We start from the raw sequence: 19,217 nt of genomic DNA, 5'->3' as shown, positions 1-19,217 counted from the left end.
TCAAAGTCTGGTGGAAAGGTTAGCGTAGAAAAATGGATTCCCACTTGAGATGAATGCTACAAAAACCAGAACACAGGGTTCTGGGAGAGTGTGTGACAGCAGACTCAACCTTGCAGGATATCAGGGGAGACTTCCTCGGGGAAGTGACATTTAAGTAAGTCCTGAAAGATGAGTAGCGTCAACTCGCCAAAGCAAGGAGTGAAAGAGTGGGGCTGTGTGCATTCTCACTTCCTCCTGGAATCAATTATTTTTCCCTCTCTGTTTGCCCTGGGTCCCCTTTCTGTAATAATTTTAGCAATTTCAAATTACTTATGGCTAATCTCTCTGATAAACCTTTGGAAAAATAAACATAGGCTCAGGTCTACTGACAATAAAATGAACCCAGGGGAGGAAAATTGGCTGCATATATCCATTCTGCCAAAACAAGATAGAGACTGGGGCATGGAGGGGTTATTTCTGCAGGGTTCACTTGGACCTGACTATAGTTTGGGAATCTGAGGAGCTGTCGGGTGAACAGAAACTGCTTCCACGAGTCACACGAACCCCCCAACCTGATGGGGCATTCTCCCTTCACTCCAGGGAACATCCCCAACTCCAAGGCATTGTGAACTGAAATGCCCCATACCACATATAGGATGAAACAGGTCCAAGGCTGAAAAGGCCCTTAGAGATACCCCTAATACAACCTCACAATTTTTCAGATAAAAAACTGAAGCTCAGCAAGGTAAAACAGCTCACCCAGATACAGACGGTAGAGTGAAGAGGGTCTCAACTTGCTCATCTCTAAAATAGGGATAAAACTGTGTCTCCTGCTAGAGTTGTTGTGAGGTTGAAATGGGAAAATTAGCACTTACTCACAGAAAGTATTCAATAAATATCAACTATTGATATTGCCATACACCCAGCTAGTTAGTAGCAGGGCTGGAACTTGAAGCCACAGCTGCTTCACTGCTAGTCCAGGACCTTGCCCTCTATAATAATGAGGCCTCCTGCTGATGTACTCCTTCTCCCTGTCTTTTAACATGGCATACCCAGCTCTCAGCCCCTTCTCTCTAGATTCCCCAAAAGAAAAACTCTGGGTGCCCACTGCCTCTGTTGACACCCCACAAATAGCATCCTACCCTCCAGCACAGTGGTGGTGCCGAGAGCAGGGAGCTCTGGCCCTGCCTGGGGCACGGCAATGAAATGGTGGCGATGGAGTCCAGCCAGTCACACCACCTGCAATGCCGTAGCAGCTCAGTGGTCAGCAGACCACACAGCCTCCTGCTTCCAGTGCCCAATTATTTCCCATATTTCATTGGCAGTCCCTGACTTTTGACCTTTACCCTTAAATCTCAACACTTCTCTCTGCTGAGATGGCAGCTGCTGCCATAGGCACATGGCCCACCTATGCTCTCTGATAATAGATTAGTGTGATTTTATCTTTTCTATTAGGCAGTGACTGCATATCTCTCTGGGTTCATTAGTAGCTGGATAATCCCTCCAGATTTATTAGCTCAAATTGAGCTTCCTCCTTCATCTCTTCTCTTACGGCATCAACCACCCTGCTGTCTCAACGGTAGACTGGTTGCCCAGAGGCCCTTAATTCTTTATGTCTTTTATGCAAACTTCCATCAGTCTTGCACAACAAAGGTTTCCCCCAACCAAACCCAGAGGCCGACTGGAAGACAGAGACTCCCTTGCAGAGTAAAGAGCGGAATAAGCACAGTGCATCTATAACTGCCCTATGCATGCCCTCCTCGGGTAAGAGAACACAGGGAGCTGACATCCTTATAACTAAGTGCTGATTTCCACTTTTAGGATCAGTTATCCTCTAAAAAGACAAGCCAGGGCTTGGGATGCTAGTTGCTTTTTTAGTATACATGAAATAGATGTGTGATGATGACTGATAATTTAATAATGTGGCAGAGATTGCTTTGTGATCATTAAACCCATTTCCTCTTCTCCCTGGGCACATGGCTAGAGTACCTTTCCCAGCTTCTCTTAAAAGTGAGTGTGGCCATGTAATGAATTCTAACCAATGGAATTGTGAGCTGAAATAATACATGTCACATCCAGGCCTGACCCATAAACCCTCCTATGTATGATCTTCCATGTTGTTTTCCTAACACTGGTCTCTAAGAGGACACATTTATAAACTAGAAGAATACTGGGGCCTTGAATAACCTTATGGAATGCTGCTCACCAGAAACACCCTTTTAGAACTTCAATTGAGTAAGAAATTGACTTCCATTGTGTGAAACGATGAGATCTGGGGGTTTATCTGTTATAGCAGCTAGCACTACCTACCAGGTACAGTGTTATCAGTAGCTAATTTTTAAATCTTACCAAGATTTTTAAAAGATGGATATTATTATTATTCACATTTTACATATGAGGACAGAGAACCTCCAAAGGTCCCAGCTCATAAGCTCCTGAACTGGGGATTTTTACCACTTCTGACTGATTGTAAGGATGTGATTTTTATTCATCAGCTACTTTCTCTCATTATAAAGCTTCTTAATCACCAGGACTCTCAACTTCAGTCATGTGCTCTTGCTTCTTCCAATTTGCACACTTCAAATAGAAATAAAAAACACATCTGACTACTTCACACCCATCGAGATGGCTATTATTTTTAAAAATGAAAAATAACAAGTATTGTCAAGGTTGCAGAGAAACCGGGACCTTTGTACACTGCTGACAGGAACGAAAAATGGTGCGGTCATTCAGGAAAATGTTTGGTGGTTTCTCAATAAATAAATGGATAATTACCACATGACCCAGCAACTCCACTCTTAGGCATATACACAAAAGGACTGAAAGCAGGGATTTGAACAGACATTTGCACACCCATGTTCATGCCAGCATTATTCACAATAGCCAAAAGGTGGAGGCAACCCAAGTGTCCACTGATGAATGAATGGATACACAAAATCTGGTGTGTGTGTGTCTACATACACATTGTATATTATTCGGCCTTAAAAAGGCAGGCAATTCTGACATATGAATGAACCCTAAAGACATGAATCTAAGTAAACAAAGCCAAACACCAAAGGACAAATATTATATGATTCCACTTACATGAAATACCTAGAGTAGTCATATCCATACAAAGAGAAATTAGAATGGTGGTTGCCAGGGGCTGGGTGGAAAAAGGAATGAGGAGTTTGTGTTTAATGGGTACAGAGTTTCACTCTGAAAAGGTGAAAAATGTTCTGGAGGTGGATGGTATTGATGGTTGCATAACAACGTGAATGTACTTCATGCCACTGAAAAGTATAGTTAAATATGGTTACAATGGCAAATGTTATGTCATATATATTTCACCACAATAATACAAAGCTTAAAAATAAGAAATGCAATTTCTGACACATGCTACAACATGAATGAACCTAGAAAACATTGTGCTGAGTGAAATAAACTAGACACAAAAGATAAATACTATATAATTCCACTTCTATGAGGCACCTAGCTAGAATAGGCAAATTCATTGAGAAGAAAATAACATGGAGGTTACCACAGGCCATGGGGAGCGGGAATGGGGAGCTATTGCTTAATGGGTACAGAGTTTCTGTTTGGCTTGATGAAGTTTTAGAAATATATAGTGGTGATGGTTGTACAACACTAAGAATACAATTAACACCACTAAACTGCAAACAAAGGCAGGCAGGCAGGCAGACTGATTTCTGGATGAGGGCAGAAACTAGTTCTCTGTGTTGGCACGCTTTTGTGACTCTGCACAGTAATTTTATTTCTCTTAATTTGTTCCTTAATCGGTCCACTTCACTTTGGCCTGGACTCATGACCCCTTGCCTCAGTCTACCTGCCAGGACTTACTTCCTCATAGTTGCTCTCTGCGTGCCTGACCTCTGGCCAAGTGCTGTCAATTTACCTGTCAAGTTCTCATGATTTGGACCTCATAAGCTGACCCTCTGCCCCAGGGCTCCCACCTTAACCAGGTGCCATTGCCGTCTGTTAATCAGAGATTTGCTCTGCGGGATGATTCCTGACCCATTAGAACCAGAAGCAGGGGCACGATGCTGTTTCACTGATCAAGTCTCTAACATCAGTTCCGACCACCCAGATCTCATTTTGAAATAGATAATATAAATAAAAGGCCCAGATGTCAGCTCACTGTTTCCTCTGACTGTGTGCCTTCATCTCCATACTTCCTGTCACTGACTTCCTCCTCTGTTCTGGAGAAGGATTGTGCCTGTCTGCTGCTCTCTCCCCTCCTGCAGAAGTGTCTCTCTCCATTGCCTGACACCTCACTGTCACCCTGTCACTGAGCCCAGCTTCTCCTGCACCAGAGACCTGGCCCTTCCCTGGACTTGCCCAACTTCTTCCAGCTCCGCCTATGATGGCTGTGTGACCCCCGAGCAGCCTCCGCTCTCTCTGGCTCAGTTCCTCTTATTCCATCAGTCACCTCTGTCACCCAAGGCTCAGGGTTAGAACACTCACTCTTCTGCTGGCCAGACCCTGACAAAGAGAGAAACTGTGTTTCTATAGGATCAAATGAACGGATGGTTTAGAAGTTCGATTCTTGATGGATAATTTTGTCCCAATTCTTGTGATGGGTAATCAACTGACAGAATCCACAGCAGTCAACCTAATTCATTTATTACAGATGCCCTAAATCAATCACTTTTCTTTATGCCTGGATGGGAGTGAGGTATGGGCATTTGATCAATTACTCAGTAATTACCGACACAAATAAACCCTACAATGGTCGGTTCAGTCACACACAATAACCGTACTACCTAGTCCTATTTCTTATCTGGAAATAAATAAAATGGCATTTTAGGAGTCACTTTCACAGGCCCTGCATGGCTGGGGAGCAAAATAAGCATCTTCCATTCATTTTAGCCCATAGGAGGCATAAGCTGGACTTCTTAAAATAACACCTTCTCCTAAATAAACTCATATTGTAAGTCCATTGCTATGTGTACATTATCTCCCGAGGCAGGTACTATTAGTGTCCACTTACAGAAGAGTTCCTGGGGCTCAGAAAGGTTAAGTAACCCGCACAGGATCACACAGCCAGTAGCTAGTCAAACAAAAGTTTTGAGTCATGAGTACGTAATGCCAAGGTCCGTCCATGCCTTTCCCGTTCATCATGCTTGTTTTCTAAAAGCTGATCTGAGGACCTACTGCATCACTGTAGCAGAATTCAGAGTGATGAGACATGGTGGAGATCCCCAAGGGATTCAGAGAAAGAAGAAATAAGAATGAAAACCCAGTTGGCATCTGTATTGGGGAGAAGGGACTGGAGAATGCAGAAGACAACTCATTACCCTCTGGATGAAGCCCCTCCCTCTATGGCCCAAAACACCAACTGGGCCAGATGTAGTGGCTCACACCTGTAATCCCAGCCCTTTTGGAGGCCAAGGCAGGCAGATCACCTGAGGTCAGGAGTTTGAGAGCAGCCTAGCCAATGTTGTGAAACCCCGTCTTTACTAAAAATACAAAAATTAGCGAGGCATGGTGGTGTGTGCCTGTAATCCCAGCTACTTGGGAGGCGGAGGCAGGAGAATGGCTTGAACCTGGGAGGCAGAGGTTGGAGTGAATCAAGATGGCGCCACTGCACTTCAGCCTGGGTGACAGAGCGAGATTCTGTCTCAAAAAAAGCAAAAACAAAACACACACACACACAAAACAAAATAAACAAACAAACAAACAAAAAAACACCAACTGCAACTGAGCAGAAAGAGTGGTCCTAAAAACAGTTTCTTTACTCCTATTAGAGGTTTGTCCCTTTTAGAAAGCCAACACACTCATGAGAAGCTTCTAGAATATTCTCTTACTGGCAGATTTTTGCAATGGCTCTGCTGTCATTTTCTTGACTATTATTCAACCAGCATCACTTATACGTTACTTTTCATCATGATTTCCTCTTGCAAACTTACAAACTGTTAATTCCATGAGTACTGTTAATTCCCAAAGCTCATCTCATCCGTGCCCACCCAAAAAGGAGAAAAGCTCTTTGAAAACTGAAAGCATCATAGAGCTATATATTTTTCTAAATATAATGCCTTAGAAACATATAGTACTTTGCTATTTAAAATAAATTTTTACTTACACAATTCCAGTTAATCCTCATAATAACCTTGTAAGGTTTTACGTTCCCATTTTTAAAATGAGAAAACGGGTTCAGAGAGTCACTGTGACTCAACCAAAGGCTCACAGTGAGCATAAGGCTGAGTCAGGACTTGACTCTGGGCCTCCTGACTTCACAGGCCACTGCTTTTTCCACTAGATAATATCATCACCATCATTCTTATGATTTCTATGAATGGGAAATAGTGGTACACTGTGGAGGATGCTTTCTTAAAAACCTCTAAGCCAAGCAACTCCACCTCATCCTGGTTACTGTCCTGGGAACTCATATTCCAAATGAATGGCTTCCTTCCATCTGCTAAATCACCCCAGCGACACCTCGTTGCCCAGTTCCTTCTTCCTCTACTCATGTTGCCGGCCTAATTTAGGGAGCCTCTCTGGCAGGCTGGCACTGGCCTGCCTTTTCCCTCTCCTCCTTCTATTTCCCAGGCTCCCAAAATGGAACACAACTGTATTTTAATCTCTCTTTGCTCCTCTGCCAACTTGCCCAGGCTCCCCCAGATGCCTCCTTACTTTAAGCAAATGCTTTTGCTTTGCTCTGGGAGTAGTCTAATCCTTTTCTCCCTTTTTACATATTAATGCTCTAATTTACAGCAGCAGTGTTAGGTAAAAAAAGGAAACAAAGAAGTTCATCTGTTTTATGTTTTGAGGGGCATGAGGGGGATTCTGGGGTGCTGGTAATGCTCTATTTCTGGAGCTGTGTGCTGCTTACACAGGTGTGCTTACTTGGAAAAAGTTTTCTTAAGCTGCGCGCATATAATATGTGTGGTTTTCATCTAAGTGCACGCTAGACTTCAATGAAGATGCCCAACAATGGGGCAGGTATTTTGATGGTGGTGGCGAACTAGGCACTTCTACTCAAGTTCAAGCAAAGGCTGAATGACTTCCTGACAAGCCTGTTGTGGGAGTCCCTATACCAGAAGAAAGGTCACACTGAATAACTCTAAGGTCTGTTTCAACTCTGAGAACAAATGCCTGTCGGATGCTACAGGGTTAACAATCCCACAGCAGCCCCCGGAAAGGACTGTTCATAGACACCGACAGCTGGAAAAGAACAAGGATCTCAGAGTCCAAGCCTCTCTCTCTGGGCTGTTATCTCCTAAACCTCACAGGACTTTTTAGGACACCTGATCCCTAAGTCCATGTAGAGACTAGACTGCAGGCCAGTAACTGGACCTACTGAGGAGGCTCGTCCATCACACTACAGCCCAGAATTCGCTTTATGTAGCTAGCAGCATTTGAATGGAGGCATTAGATTCCCCAAATCCTGATTCTTCTGTGGCTCAGAATTGTTGGGATGAGAATTTCCAGGACGCCCTGCCTCTCTGGTTGGCTTCTGCTACTCTGCTTCTATCTCCCGTACTCGTCATCTCCTGGGCTTTGTCCCTCATAATCCACCAATCCTGACCACTGACAACACTCTCTTCCAAGGAGGTGAGTTGTGAGAACATCTTACCAGATTAGTGAAGATGTATGTGTAATAGGCTGACGCCATCCCAAGTTCGGCTGCCTGCAAGGCGAAGAGAAGGAGATTAGAGAAGAAAACAAAAACTCACTTGAAGCAAATGAGCAGTAGGGGTTCCAAGTGTCTGCCATTTGTCTGGCCCACTGCCTCTTGGCACCAGGCAGAACAGAATATCTTGATTGGTTTTTATGTTGCCCTTGATCTTAGAGGATGGAGCACAGAAATTCTGGTCTCAAGAGCAGGGTCTCTCCACCTCCACCTGGCCCCCTACCCCTGCAGCGGCATGCGTAGTAGCTGGTGTTCTTGTACACAACATACACCCATGGCTATAGCCAGATATTACTGAAACCAAAATGACTTTTAGGGAAATGAAGCAAATAATAAAAAAGACTACAATAATGATCTCCACAGCTATTAACAATAACAATGGCTAACACTAACCCGCTGTTTAGTATGTGTCGGGCACTCTCAAGCATTCTACGTGGGATAACTCTATGAGGTTGGCGCTATTATTCCTCCCCAACCCCATTTTACAGCTGAGGAAACTGACACAACGAAAGGCTAAGTGACTTGCACAAGATCACATGTCTCATTAATGGAAAAGATAAAAGCAAATCCAGGCAACATAATTTCAGTGCTTTTATCCAAACTATACTCCCCCTTCAGGACTGTTACATTGATGGAACCACAAACACAACTCTCTTCAGGGCCCTGGCATAGATAAGAGAGTCCGTAGGTTGTAGCAATGCAAATGAACTCCACTCTGTCAGAGTGCAGGGCAGACTCATAAGGGTATTCTTGAATCCGCAGTGACGTCAGAAACAAGTGACTCATTTACAAACGTGGGTCCTTTATTCGTAGTGAGGAATCAGTTGCTGTGACATGCCTCGCCCTTGATCACAGCGCATCAGTGTGGCATCACTCCACAGTTGAGAACTGCTACATCAGAAGAGTCTCCCTTTTGTCTGATCCTTGTACCCGTCATAAATACCCCTAGCCAACCTTCCCTGTCAGTGTGCCTGGCTTTGAGTGTGACAGGTGCTATAGAAACTGACACGTAGATCAGGTAAATAATGAGCCCTGCTCTCTCCGGGGCCCTCGTCCCTCCTGACAGTTGGCTAGATTTTCATAATGTATCCTGCAGCCCTGGGACAGTGGGAGACCATTTTGTCATGACTATTGAGGTGGATGGAGGAGAAACCAGACCAAGGATGATTACATTTTTCCTCTTACATAGTGTTCATCTCCCGAGGAACTCAAATAATTTTGTGAGCTTCTTTTTTTGTTTGTTTGTTTGTTTTTTCTTTGAGTCACAGTCTCACTCTGTCACTCAGGCTGGAGTGCATTGGCACGATCATGGCTCACTGCAACCTCCGCCTCCCGGGTTCAAGCGATTCTCCTGCCTCAGGCTGCCAGGTAGCTGAAATTACAGTCACCCACCACCACACCTGGCTGATTTTTGTATTTTTAGTAGAGACGGGATTTCGCCATATTGGCCAGGCTGGTCTTGAACTCTTGACCTCAAGTGATCTGCCTGCCTTGGCCTCCCAAAGTGCTGGGATTACAAGCGTGAGCCACCGTGCCTGGCCATTCTTATAGGAACCCTTGCAGGCTCCCTGAGGAGCAGGTTGGGGGTAACTCTATCACGGTTGTTCCAATGGGAAGCTAGAGGGCAAAGCTCAGTGACTGGGGCAGGAGTCTCAGGGCACAATGGAGCTCAAAGCCTCTTTGGTGAGGCTCCTTCTTCCTCCAGGCCAAGCTATATTTCCTCCTCCACTTTCAAGAGGATGATGTGGCAAGATGACTAACCCATCCTATGCCCCACTGCACACACACAATCACACTGTCCAAGTAAGAGTGCTGCTGCGTCTCACCCCTGCCTAGACGGATGCGACCCACTGAGCGAGCCCGCTGCTTACAGCGACGGGCTGGGGGCAGAGGGCCCGGGCGGGGTCACAGTCGGGAGCTAAAACCCGCTTTGTGAATTCTGCTATCCTAGAGATAAAAGACAAGAGATCCTTGGTTTTTAAAGCCTGATTTCTGGGTAAACATGGAGTTCGTTGCTAGAACAGCTGCTCAATAAAATCAGGGATTACTCTGCAAATCCTCCTGAAATCAAGAGACGGCAGAGTGTTGCCAAGCTCCAGGGGCTGGACTCCCACGTGCACACAGAGTCTCCCAGAGGCCCCGTGTGCTCCCTGCCCACTCTGCTTCCCATCCTTGCTGAGGCCCTGAGAGGCCCTGTTGTGCCCTCCTGGAGGGAGGAGTATGGAGCGCCAGGAAAGCATGAGGACAGAGGCCAGGCCTGATGGAACGCCTGCCTGCCTGGGCCACTGGGAAGGCAAATGGGCAAAGGGAACAGGCTTTCCTGAAGCCTTGCTGCTCATTGATCAGTGTGGCTCCAATGTCACAGGAGTTGGGGCTGACAGGTGGGCTAGGAAAGACAGCCCTGAGGCATCGAGCAGAACCGTTTGCTAATAACGATCACTACACTACAGGCAGAGCTTCCTTCAAAAGCATGGTCACACACACACACACAAACCTACAAAGCGTTTTTAATTAACATACCCAGTATTGGCAAGGGTGCTATAAGACACCTATATGCTACTGGCGAAAGTGTAAACTGTTACAGCCTTTCTAAAACGCAATCTGGCAAATCATATCAGAATTCTAAAAGCAGGCATACCTTTAACTCAGTAATTCCACTTCTAGAAATGTATGCTGGGGAAATATTCATGAATGTGTATAAAGATTTATGTACAAAGATGTGCATCTCAGCATTATTTATTGTAGCAAAAGATTTGAAACAACCTGTATCTCCAACAACAAAGTGATGGTTAAATAAATTATGAGACATCTGTATGATAGGAAATGATGCAGCCATTAAAATATTTGTAGAAAAATGTTTAATGACATGGGGAAAATGCATGGCATAGAATCAAGCGTGGACAAAAAGCGCTTACAGAAAAGTCTGTGCGGTATGACAATAATTTGGGGGAAAAATGTGTCTGTAACGCAGAAAAAAACAGACATCAAAATTTAACAGTGGTTAAATAGCTCTGGGTGATAGGATTGTGAATAATTTTTAGTTTCTTCTATGTGCTTTCTGTTCTATACGTTCCAAAATTTCAACAATGAACTAGTAATGCTGTTTGAATAAAAAAAATAATAGCGCAACATCAGATGCTGGGAGCCATGGAGGGCAAGAGGCTGGCCCCCAGAGGCTTCTAGCTGGGGGCTGTTCAGGCAGGCTCCAGCTACCACAGGGGGGCCTGTGTATTCTGAGCTACCCTCCACAAGGGTCCTGGAGGGACATCTATCTACTACGCTGAAGCTCTCACTCCCTGCTCCCAACCTTCCCTAAAGAGGGCCCCTCTCCTCCCGTGAAACTTGGTGGAGCTTTTCTACCCTTAATTACTTCATTGATCATGGCTCCAGGCATAAGAGAAGACAGAGGAAAAGGAAGAAAAGAGAAAAATGCTGTGTTTCTGTGTGTGCGTGTGTGTGTGTGTGTCAGAGAGAAAGAGAGAGAGATAATGTGAGTTGGGTATACGCACACAGACAGACATGGCTTTGGAGCTCTGGAAGATTACTATAGCAACGGGCTGAAGGGACAGCCCTCAGTACTGAGAGAACTCATTCAAATCTCTTATTAACTCTGAGTCAAAAACGAGCTGAGGAGGGGCAGCTGGGAGGGAGGGAGGGAAGGAGAGGAGACAATCATCTGAGTGTCTGCGGGCTCCTCACAGCTTGGCAGAGGTTAACGAGGAGCCTCGCTCCCCCAGTGGAAGATGGCAGGTTGTGCTTAAATGTGCAATTAAAATGGCATTAGAAGAGGCCAGTGCGCCTGGAGAGGTTGGGGGAACAGCCAAGGAGCCTGGAAATGGGGCCCGTTTTCTCCGAGGTTCATGCCCAGCCCAGCCACCAGCCCAGGAACTGGCGTCAGGTGACTCCGATGCTACCCAGCTATTTCTAGCAGTTTGTCCTGTGTGGGGCCCCTAGGCTCCTGACTTCTCTCTCTCTTGGATCAGCCTCACTCACAGAGTTCTGGTTTCCAGTGTGCATGTTCTGACTCAGGGGCCGGCACTGCCCCTCCGACTCCAGGAGCTTAGGAGACACTACCTGATTTGCAGATAAGAGAGGGCTGTGCAGGCTCGGCCCTGCTCCACTCAGGGCTGGGCCTTGGACGCATCTGTTCATCTCCCAGAGTCTCAGTTTCTTCATCTGTCGGGGAAGACATTATACCTACCTCACGTCATTGCTGAGAGCTCTACGCTGGGAATCGACTACACAGAAGCGCTGTGTAAACTGTTGTGCACCGTGTCAGGATTAAAAACAGAGCTGGCATTCAGCAGTACACACTGGTGTGACGGTCCTATTGTTAAACTATGGAAACATTTCTATACCATTTGGCAAAGAGCCTCTGCCCAAGCCCCTTGGGTGCCCCACCCTAGCCCCTCCTAGGAACCCGCAGACCTCTCCACAGAGCCCTTAGCAGGGTCTAAGTTTGGCAGCATCTAGGTGTCTCCGTTGCCTACAGCCCTGCTACCCCGGTACTGAAAACAACATCACCCTCACCCTGCTTTCTTCTTTCATTTTTCGGGAACCGCCCATTGAAAACAGAAGCACAGAGAGAGGTTTGTAAGAGTTCAGGTCCAGCCCAGGGCTCCGTCAGCCTCAGCTCAGGAGGACCCTCAAGGCAAGGAGCGGGGAGAGGGAGGTTCCCACCTTCAGGAGGATGGTGTGGGACATGGAGGCGTTGGCGTGGATGATGATGGTGGCGGTCTTGTCGTCCCGGATCTCCTTGAGGAGCGGGGTGGGGTCCCGGGTGTCATCCAGCATGCGGACGGACAGCGTGTCCTTGGAGATAAGAAATTGCCGGAGCAGCTTCTCTAGGTTTAAAAGGCCTGGAGGGGAGAGAGGATGAAGCCCCTGAGGGTCCACAGAGCTGCCTCTAGAGACACCTGGGCAGAAGCAGGAAGGCACGGAGATGTGGGCTAGAAGTGGGGTGGGGGGTGTCTGGCCCCACTGCCAGCATTAAGGAGCCAGATCATAACCTGAGCAGATTTCTCAGCCTCTTTGGGCTTCAATGATCCCATCTAAAATAAAAGAACACTTCTGAGTCCATCACCTCCCCTGACTCCCTTGAGAATGTTCTTTTAAGGTAGAGACAGAAGCTCCCTCGGGTGAAGTAAGAGAATCCCCCCTCCTCCCCACCACCCTCAAAAGCTGGACAGGATGCACAGAGACCAAGACCTGGGTTCAGAGACCACCAGGCCTGAGTCTGCTTCCCTAATTCATGGACTTCTCCATGTGGCCAGTTGTCTTGGCCTCAGTTTCCTCAACTGAGAAGTTAGAATGATCACAGCAGCCAGCACTCAGGTCCAAGGCAAGGATTATAAGAGGCCACGTGTGAAGGGCTCCGGCCCGAGCCTCGGACACGGTAAACCCTCATAAATGTTACACTGGGCTCTGTAAGAGCCTTTGTTTTCATTTTGGAGGTGGAGGAGCAATTCCGTTGAGATCCCAAGGCCCAGAAAACAGATCTAGCAAAACGCTTTGAACTCCTCAGAGCCTCGTGGCTGCATTAAGACAAAGTATTATGATGATCAGAAGAGAACAGGCTTTGAACTGCACTCCAGCAGGGAAGAATCCGGGCCCAGAACAAAACAGAAAAAAGGGACTGTGCACCAAGGACCTACCCCTGCCCTCCCTCACTCCTGCCCTCCCTCACTCCCTCCTCTCCCATCCGCCAGCTATTTGAAGCCTAGGGCCCTGGTGGGAAGAGGGCTTCCAGAATGACGTCACTGAGACAAGAGGGTCTTAATTCCACCTTGTCTTTGGAAAGGCATGCCAGCCAGGAGAGGGTATGTGTGTATGGGGTGGGGGCAGGGAATGTGGGGGGTGGGGGTGATGTGGGGGTGCAGGAGGCAGAGTGTGGTCTCAATTCCCATGGAAAAAGACATCACGTAGGCATTTGCTCCCAAAAGCAATGATAAGGGCAACATTTATCAAATGCTTATTGTGTTCCAGTTAATGTGCTAAACATTTTACATGGCTTATCTCATGTAAGTCCTCACAATCCCATAAACTATTATAATCCCCAGCACAGAGGAGAATTGGAGGTAGGGAGGATGAGCAACTGGCCTCACACACTGGGATGGCAAGCGAAGGGTTGGCTTTCTAACCAGTCCAAGGCCCCATGCTGCTGGTTTCTGTACTGGCTGATGGGATATTCAACTCGGGGATGGCTTGACTACAACCCCAGAAGACACTTTCCTGCATAGGTTACTCACCGCCCAGGCCAAAAGGAGGGAGAGCCTCCCATCCACCTCCTTGCATTGCAGATTGGTGACACGACTTCTTCAGCACACAGAGACACGGGGACACAGCTGGGACCAGAATTCTGATCTCGGTTTTCTGATTTCTATCCAACCCTCTTCCCATGAGACCAGGCTGCCTCTGAGGACAAACTCAGCTGGAGGCAGTGGGCACAGTGCCTGGGAAGGCCCAGAGACACGTGTCTCAGGGCTTAGGGGAGGGAAGCTGATGCTGGGTGTGTGTCTGTGCTTTTTTTTGTTTTTTTCACAGGAAGGAGAGGGTAGTGGAGTTTGAGCCCAAGGGCCTGGCCTGATAGAGACAGGAGCTCTGGGAAGGTGCTGCCAACCCGTCTTCCTGTCACCTGTTTTGAGAAGGCTTTCTAGGGACCTGGAGGCTGTGGCAGGTCGGGGAGAAGCCCTGGGAAGGCCTGTTATTTATAAAGATGTTTCAGAAACAGCCCAGCTGTGCAAACCACAACACTGGCCTTTCCTCTCCTCCCTGACAGGGTTTCGATGGAGACTTGTAAAGACTCTCTGCTGCCACCATCTGTGCCTCTCACAGCCCCCATCTGTGCCCCTCACAGCCCCTCACCACCGGCCCCCACAACAGTGGCACTGAGGTTGCCGGGTTACTCCCTGCCAATCCTGATCCCAAAGCTCTGGATTCAAGCTCAGGGTCAGCCCTCCTCGGCTACGTGAACTTGAGAAGTTGTCTAACCTCTTCAAGGCTCCATTCTTCATCTGTAGAATGGGCAAAGGAGGATGAGAACTCACTGTGATCATATGGGAAAGGCTGCCGGGAAGTGGGATGTACGGTCTCCATGTTACTCCTGTATTTACCCATCCCCAGAAGTGCTCCAAGGGCAGGCACGGCAAGGCAGATGAAGAGTCAGGCAAGGACACATTTGTTCAACCAACACTCTCTGGCATGTCCTGAGTGCCAGGCACTGTGCAGACAGGATACCAGGCAGAGAAGACGGGTCACATACAGTCCCTGCCCTCAGGAGTTTAGAGTCCCGGCACTCACAGCTAAGTTGATGATGAAGTTCAAATCACATCCTTGTTTTGTTTGGCAGCCTGAATTTCATCTTTTTTTTTTTAGGGGGCAGCCTCATTTTGTCCTATATGTAAAATGGAGAGAGTATTTACCGCCTCTTCCTCAGAGATGATGTGAAAAGCTAACTCCTACCTGGACAAAGGTCTAGGTGCCTGATCCAAAAGACACTCTTAACAAGGAGGTGGAGGGAGGCCACAGAGCTGGTGCATCTGGAGTCTCAGCTATCTCCTGGGCAGGCAGTGGGTGAGGGCATCCCACAGCTGAAGAGGTGAACAAGCAAGGGGTGGCAAAGGCAACCTCCCTAGGTCCTAGAATGGAGCATGAAGAATCTTTGGAGCCTGACTGGGAAAGACGCCAAATCCCCTGGGATTCTTCAGACAGGCAGTGAAATTCAGTGGGACGAGACAGGGAAGGCTGGGGGATGACAGCAGGGGTTATGCACAGCACGGTGATGCCTGGCAGAGGCCGCCGGGGATGCTTTATTCCTTTACAAATGGCAGGTGCACGAAACTCCCAGGGAAAGAGAGCCCCCCACATGTCAGATAAACTGGGGACCTGTTCCAATCAATTCCCAGCCTGCTACCCCTTGGAGAGTTCTGCTGTCCTTTAAACAAAGAACAGCATCATTCCCCATCCCATATAACATGCTCTGTGTGCTGAGACGCAGGGCGGGGATAGGAGAGAGGAGGAGGCGGCGAGTCCTCTGGGAGGTCCGCATCCCGCCCAGAATTGCCTATCATTCAGTTGTTCCATTTCCCAACCTGGACACACCTGGCTCAGCACAAAGAACCCAGTCTGGGGACATGAGTGCCAACCCCAGCACTGCCAGGCAGGTTACTGTGGCAACGGCCCCACCCCCTGTGCCTCAGTTTCCTTTTCTGTGGAATAAGGGGAGTGACTACATTACAGGGTCGTTAAGAGGATGGCAACTACAAGGGGCTTAACAAACCTTGTTTCCCACTCACCCCCCAACTGCCCTTTACCCCATCTCCTCCCTGAAACCTTCTCTCCATTCTCCAGCCTCCACCCTCTTCTCACGTCTCCCACCTCTTACAGGACTATCCAACCCGCCAAAGGTAGCCTTGGTTTTAAACCATAGAAAGTATTTGAGAGCATGTATATGAGTAAGTATGTATATGTGCATAGATGTGTGTGTATATATTTGTAATATACAGTATGTGCATAGATGATTTCAGTGTTAGGTAGGGAGCCCATTTCAGACTTCCCTGCACATCCCCAGTGCAGGCAGGGTGCATGGTGCTTGCTAGATTGGACTGATGTAGAGACTGTGGGGGAAGAAAGTAACTACATCCTAACAGGTCAGGGGATCAGCAGTGCCAGGCAGGAACCGTCGCCATGTCACTTGAGGAGCAGCTGACTTGGGTGCCTTGCCTGAGGGAGAGTAGGAAGGGCTGTCACGAGGCAGGCTAGCTCTTGGCAGCCTCAAGGACTAAACCCGGGAGTCATGAGGCAGTGGACGTCACAGAGAGATAGACTCCAGCTCAATGTAAGGAATAACCCTTCCTTTATGATGCAGTGGGCTGCCCATGAGGTAGTGAGTTCCCCATCACTGGAGGCAGTCAAGGAAAGACCGAAGCCCCTCTTGAGGATCACTGTAGAGGGAATTAAACCAGTGGATGGAAAGTCGAACTAGTAAAACATTGATGTCTTTCCAGCCCAGAGATCCTCTAATTTTATGAATCAGAAGAGGATACTTTTTAATTCTAGGCAGTGGAAGAAATTTACATTAGGAAAAGTGTGGTTTAGTTACATTGAGAGTATTAAGAGTTTTCAGGGCAGTTTGGCATTTTCGAATTGTCATTCTCCTCACCTTTATCTGTTTAATGGAACTAAGGGATTCACCAAAGGCAGCTGCCATCACAGGGGTTAAAAACTGCTCTCTTCCCCACACCCCATCCACTTCCACCCCCACCCTCCTCTCCTTCCGGACCACGGCCCAGCAGCAGGCCTGCCTGCCTGCCAAGTCTAAGGCTGAGATGGGCCTAGGGAACCTATTAGCCTTGCTCAGGATGCAGCGGGACGGATCAATGAGAGACTCGGCAGGCAGGCTGTTCTGGAAGGAAGAAGGGAGGCTGGCTTCTGGAACTGGAAGGCAGGGGCCAAGAGGGGCGGAAGGAGGATGTCCAGGCAGGGAAAGGCACAGCCAGGGGTGGGCACAGCCGTAGGACAAGGACACCAAGACCTAAGCGATGGGTCTGCAGGGGACACAGAGGACCCTTGTATCAAAAAATATTATAAAAACAAACACCTCTTTCAACCAGCTTCCTTCCCTCTCTACTGGCTGGAGTAGTGCCTTGGTCCTGGACCAGCACTTTTTAACCTTGTGGGAAGCAGTTCACATAATATTGATCTTGGTGGATTGTGGTGAGGATTTAATGAGATAGTATGACTTCAATATGGCACATAGTGTCCTAAACCTAAACCTTCCCCTTCCCCCTGCCAGGTGCCCATGCCTCAGGGTGTGTGGTTGTCGGACCTGTTCCATGGAGCGACCCTCACCAGAGGGACAAGATGAGGGTCCAAGGTGTCCCCAGGTGGGGAAGGGGCACAGAACAAGTTCAAGTTCTGGAATGATGTATTTTACCTGCATCCCAAATTTGTCCCATCCCACACCTAAGCTTTGCTCCAGGAACAGGCAGGGAAGACCAGCAGGGCAAGAGGAGAGGGAGAGAGGAGGCAGCTGAGGCTTCTTGCTCACAGGTGGACCGTAGGTGGCCGTGTTTGGCCATCGAGGCTGTCCCTTCTACAACGGCAAGAATGGGTGTCAGAAGACCCCGGCCTGTGTGTTCCCATCAGCCTCCTGATTTCAGGATGTGTTTCCAGCTTGGGCCTCAGCTACTGGAGCCTGGTAGACAACCCTGCTCTCAGAATAACCTTCAGTGTTTCCTAAATTCCTTCACATACACAACTGATTTCATCCTCATGACTGCCCTGGGAGGGGGTATTATTATCCCTGAGTCAAGACAGAATTGCTGGGGCGGGAGAGATTCAGTGACTGAGATCATAGGGTCAGAGGTCCCGGGACAGGCCAGGATCCAAACCCAGGTTATCTGATTCCACATTCTGGTCTCTGATACGCGAGATGGTCTCGGTCCTCCCATACCATAGGAAAGATGGTCCCTCACTTCTATGTCTTCTTTAGGAAAGCTGGGAGAGAAGGTAGCAGGAATCATGTGACCTTGAAGACGGAGATAATCTCTCTTTTCTTCTGCATATAATGAGAATGTTGATAGAGCCCATCTCATACGGTTATCATGAGTTATACGGTTTAAAGAAGAGAATCTAAAATTTAAATGAGATAATATAAAAACCCTCAGCATGGTGTTGGGCACGTAGTAAGTGCTCTGTAATGGGAGGACCGTGACCTTCTTGGTATCAGCACAGAGCTGCATGGTTAATTTTGTATCATTATGAGCAAAAGGCCCCCCACAGGGCCTTCTGGGGACGGCACAGGGAAGACCCACTACCGTCCTGGCTACTCTTCCAGGGCCTTGGGTATCACTGCCTACTCCCCATCCTCCACCCCCACTGCCACAACCAGAGTTGCAGTAATAAAATAACAGTAATTAAAAGTGGTATCGTGTTCCGGGCCCAGTTACTTTCCCATCCAATTACCTCAATAGACATTATTATCGCCTTGTTACACGGGAGGAAACTAAGGTTCAGAGAGGCAGATTGACCTGCTCCGTGTCACACAGCTCCCAAGTGGTGGTGCAGCTTGGCTGACTCTGGCATCCTGCCGTTCTCTTTGGCAGCACATCCTCCCCAAGGGCAGGGACTGCCTCAAGATCCAAGTCTGCTCCTTTCCAGTATCCTGGGCCACGTTTGGTGAACACAGGCTGGTAGGAGGACAGAGCCCGACCTCAGCTGACTCTTGCTCCCAGGTCTGGCCTTGCCTCATTTGAAAGAGATCAGAGCAAGGGAGGAAAGGAAAACTCATGTGTGCCGAGCATTTCCTCGGTGTGGACACTGTGTTATTCACTCTCCAGCTGTCATTCTATTGAATCCCCTCAGCCATCCCGGGAGCGAGGTTTCACTGCCCCCATTTTATACATGAGACAACAGAGGTAGAGGGTAAAGTCATTTTTCCAAGATCTCACAGGTAGAAAATAAGTAGCAGAAGATGTGGGGACACAGGCCATGCAACCACAAAAAGGACATTAAAATATTGAGAAAGAGGCCAGGCACGGTGGTTCATGCCTGTAACCCCAGCACTTTGGGAGGCTGAGGTGGGCGGATCACCTGAGGTGAGCAG

The 19,217-nt window shown here is 47.9% G+C and overlaps 1 protein-coding gene across 11 annotated transcripts in view; it reads right to left on the bottom strand.

Moving 5' to 3' along the window:
* The window catches only part of GRIK4 (glutamate ionotropic receptor kainate type subunit 4), a 476,655-nt gene that overhangs the window by 146,589 nt on the left and 310,849 nt on the right, over positions 1-19,217 (bottom strand). For all 11 annotated transcript variants that reach the window (XM_054440160.2, XM_054440159.2, XM_063671507.1 and 8 more), the window contains 2 exons: positions 12,293-12,471; positions 7,556-7,609 (listed from right to left, as the gene is read on the bottom strand). In XM_054440160.2, the coding sequence (XP_054296135.1) occupies positions 7,556-7,609; positions 12,293-12,471 (233 nt within the window). The remainder of the gene's footprint in view (positions 1-7,555; positions 7,610-12,292; positions 12,472-19,217) is intronic.

This window comes from Pongo pygmaeus, chromosome 9 (genome assembly GCF_028885625.2).
Source record: "Pongo pygmaeus isolate AG05252 chromosome 9, NHGRI_mPonPyg2-v2.0_pri, whole genome shotgun sequence".
NCBI lineage: Eukaryota > Metazoa > Chordata > Mammalia > Primates > Hominidae > Pongo > Pongo pygmaeus.
The sequence above is the reverse complement of the archived record's forward strand: the minus strand, read 5'-3'. Positions and strand labels throughout refer to the sequence as shown.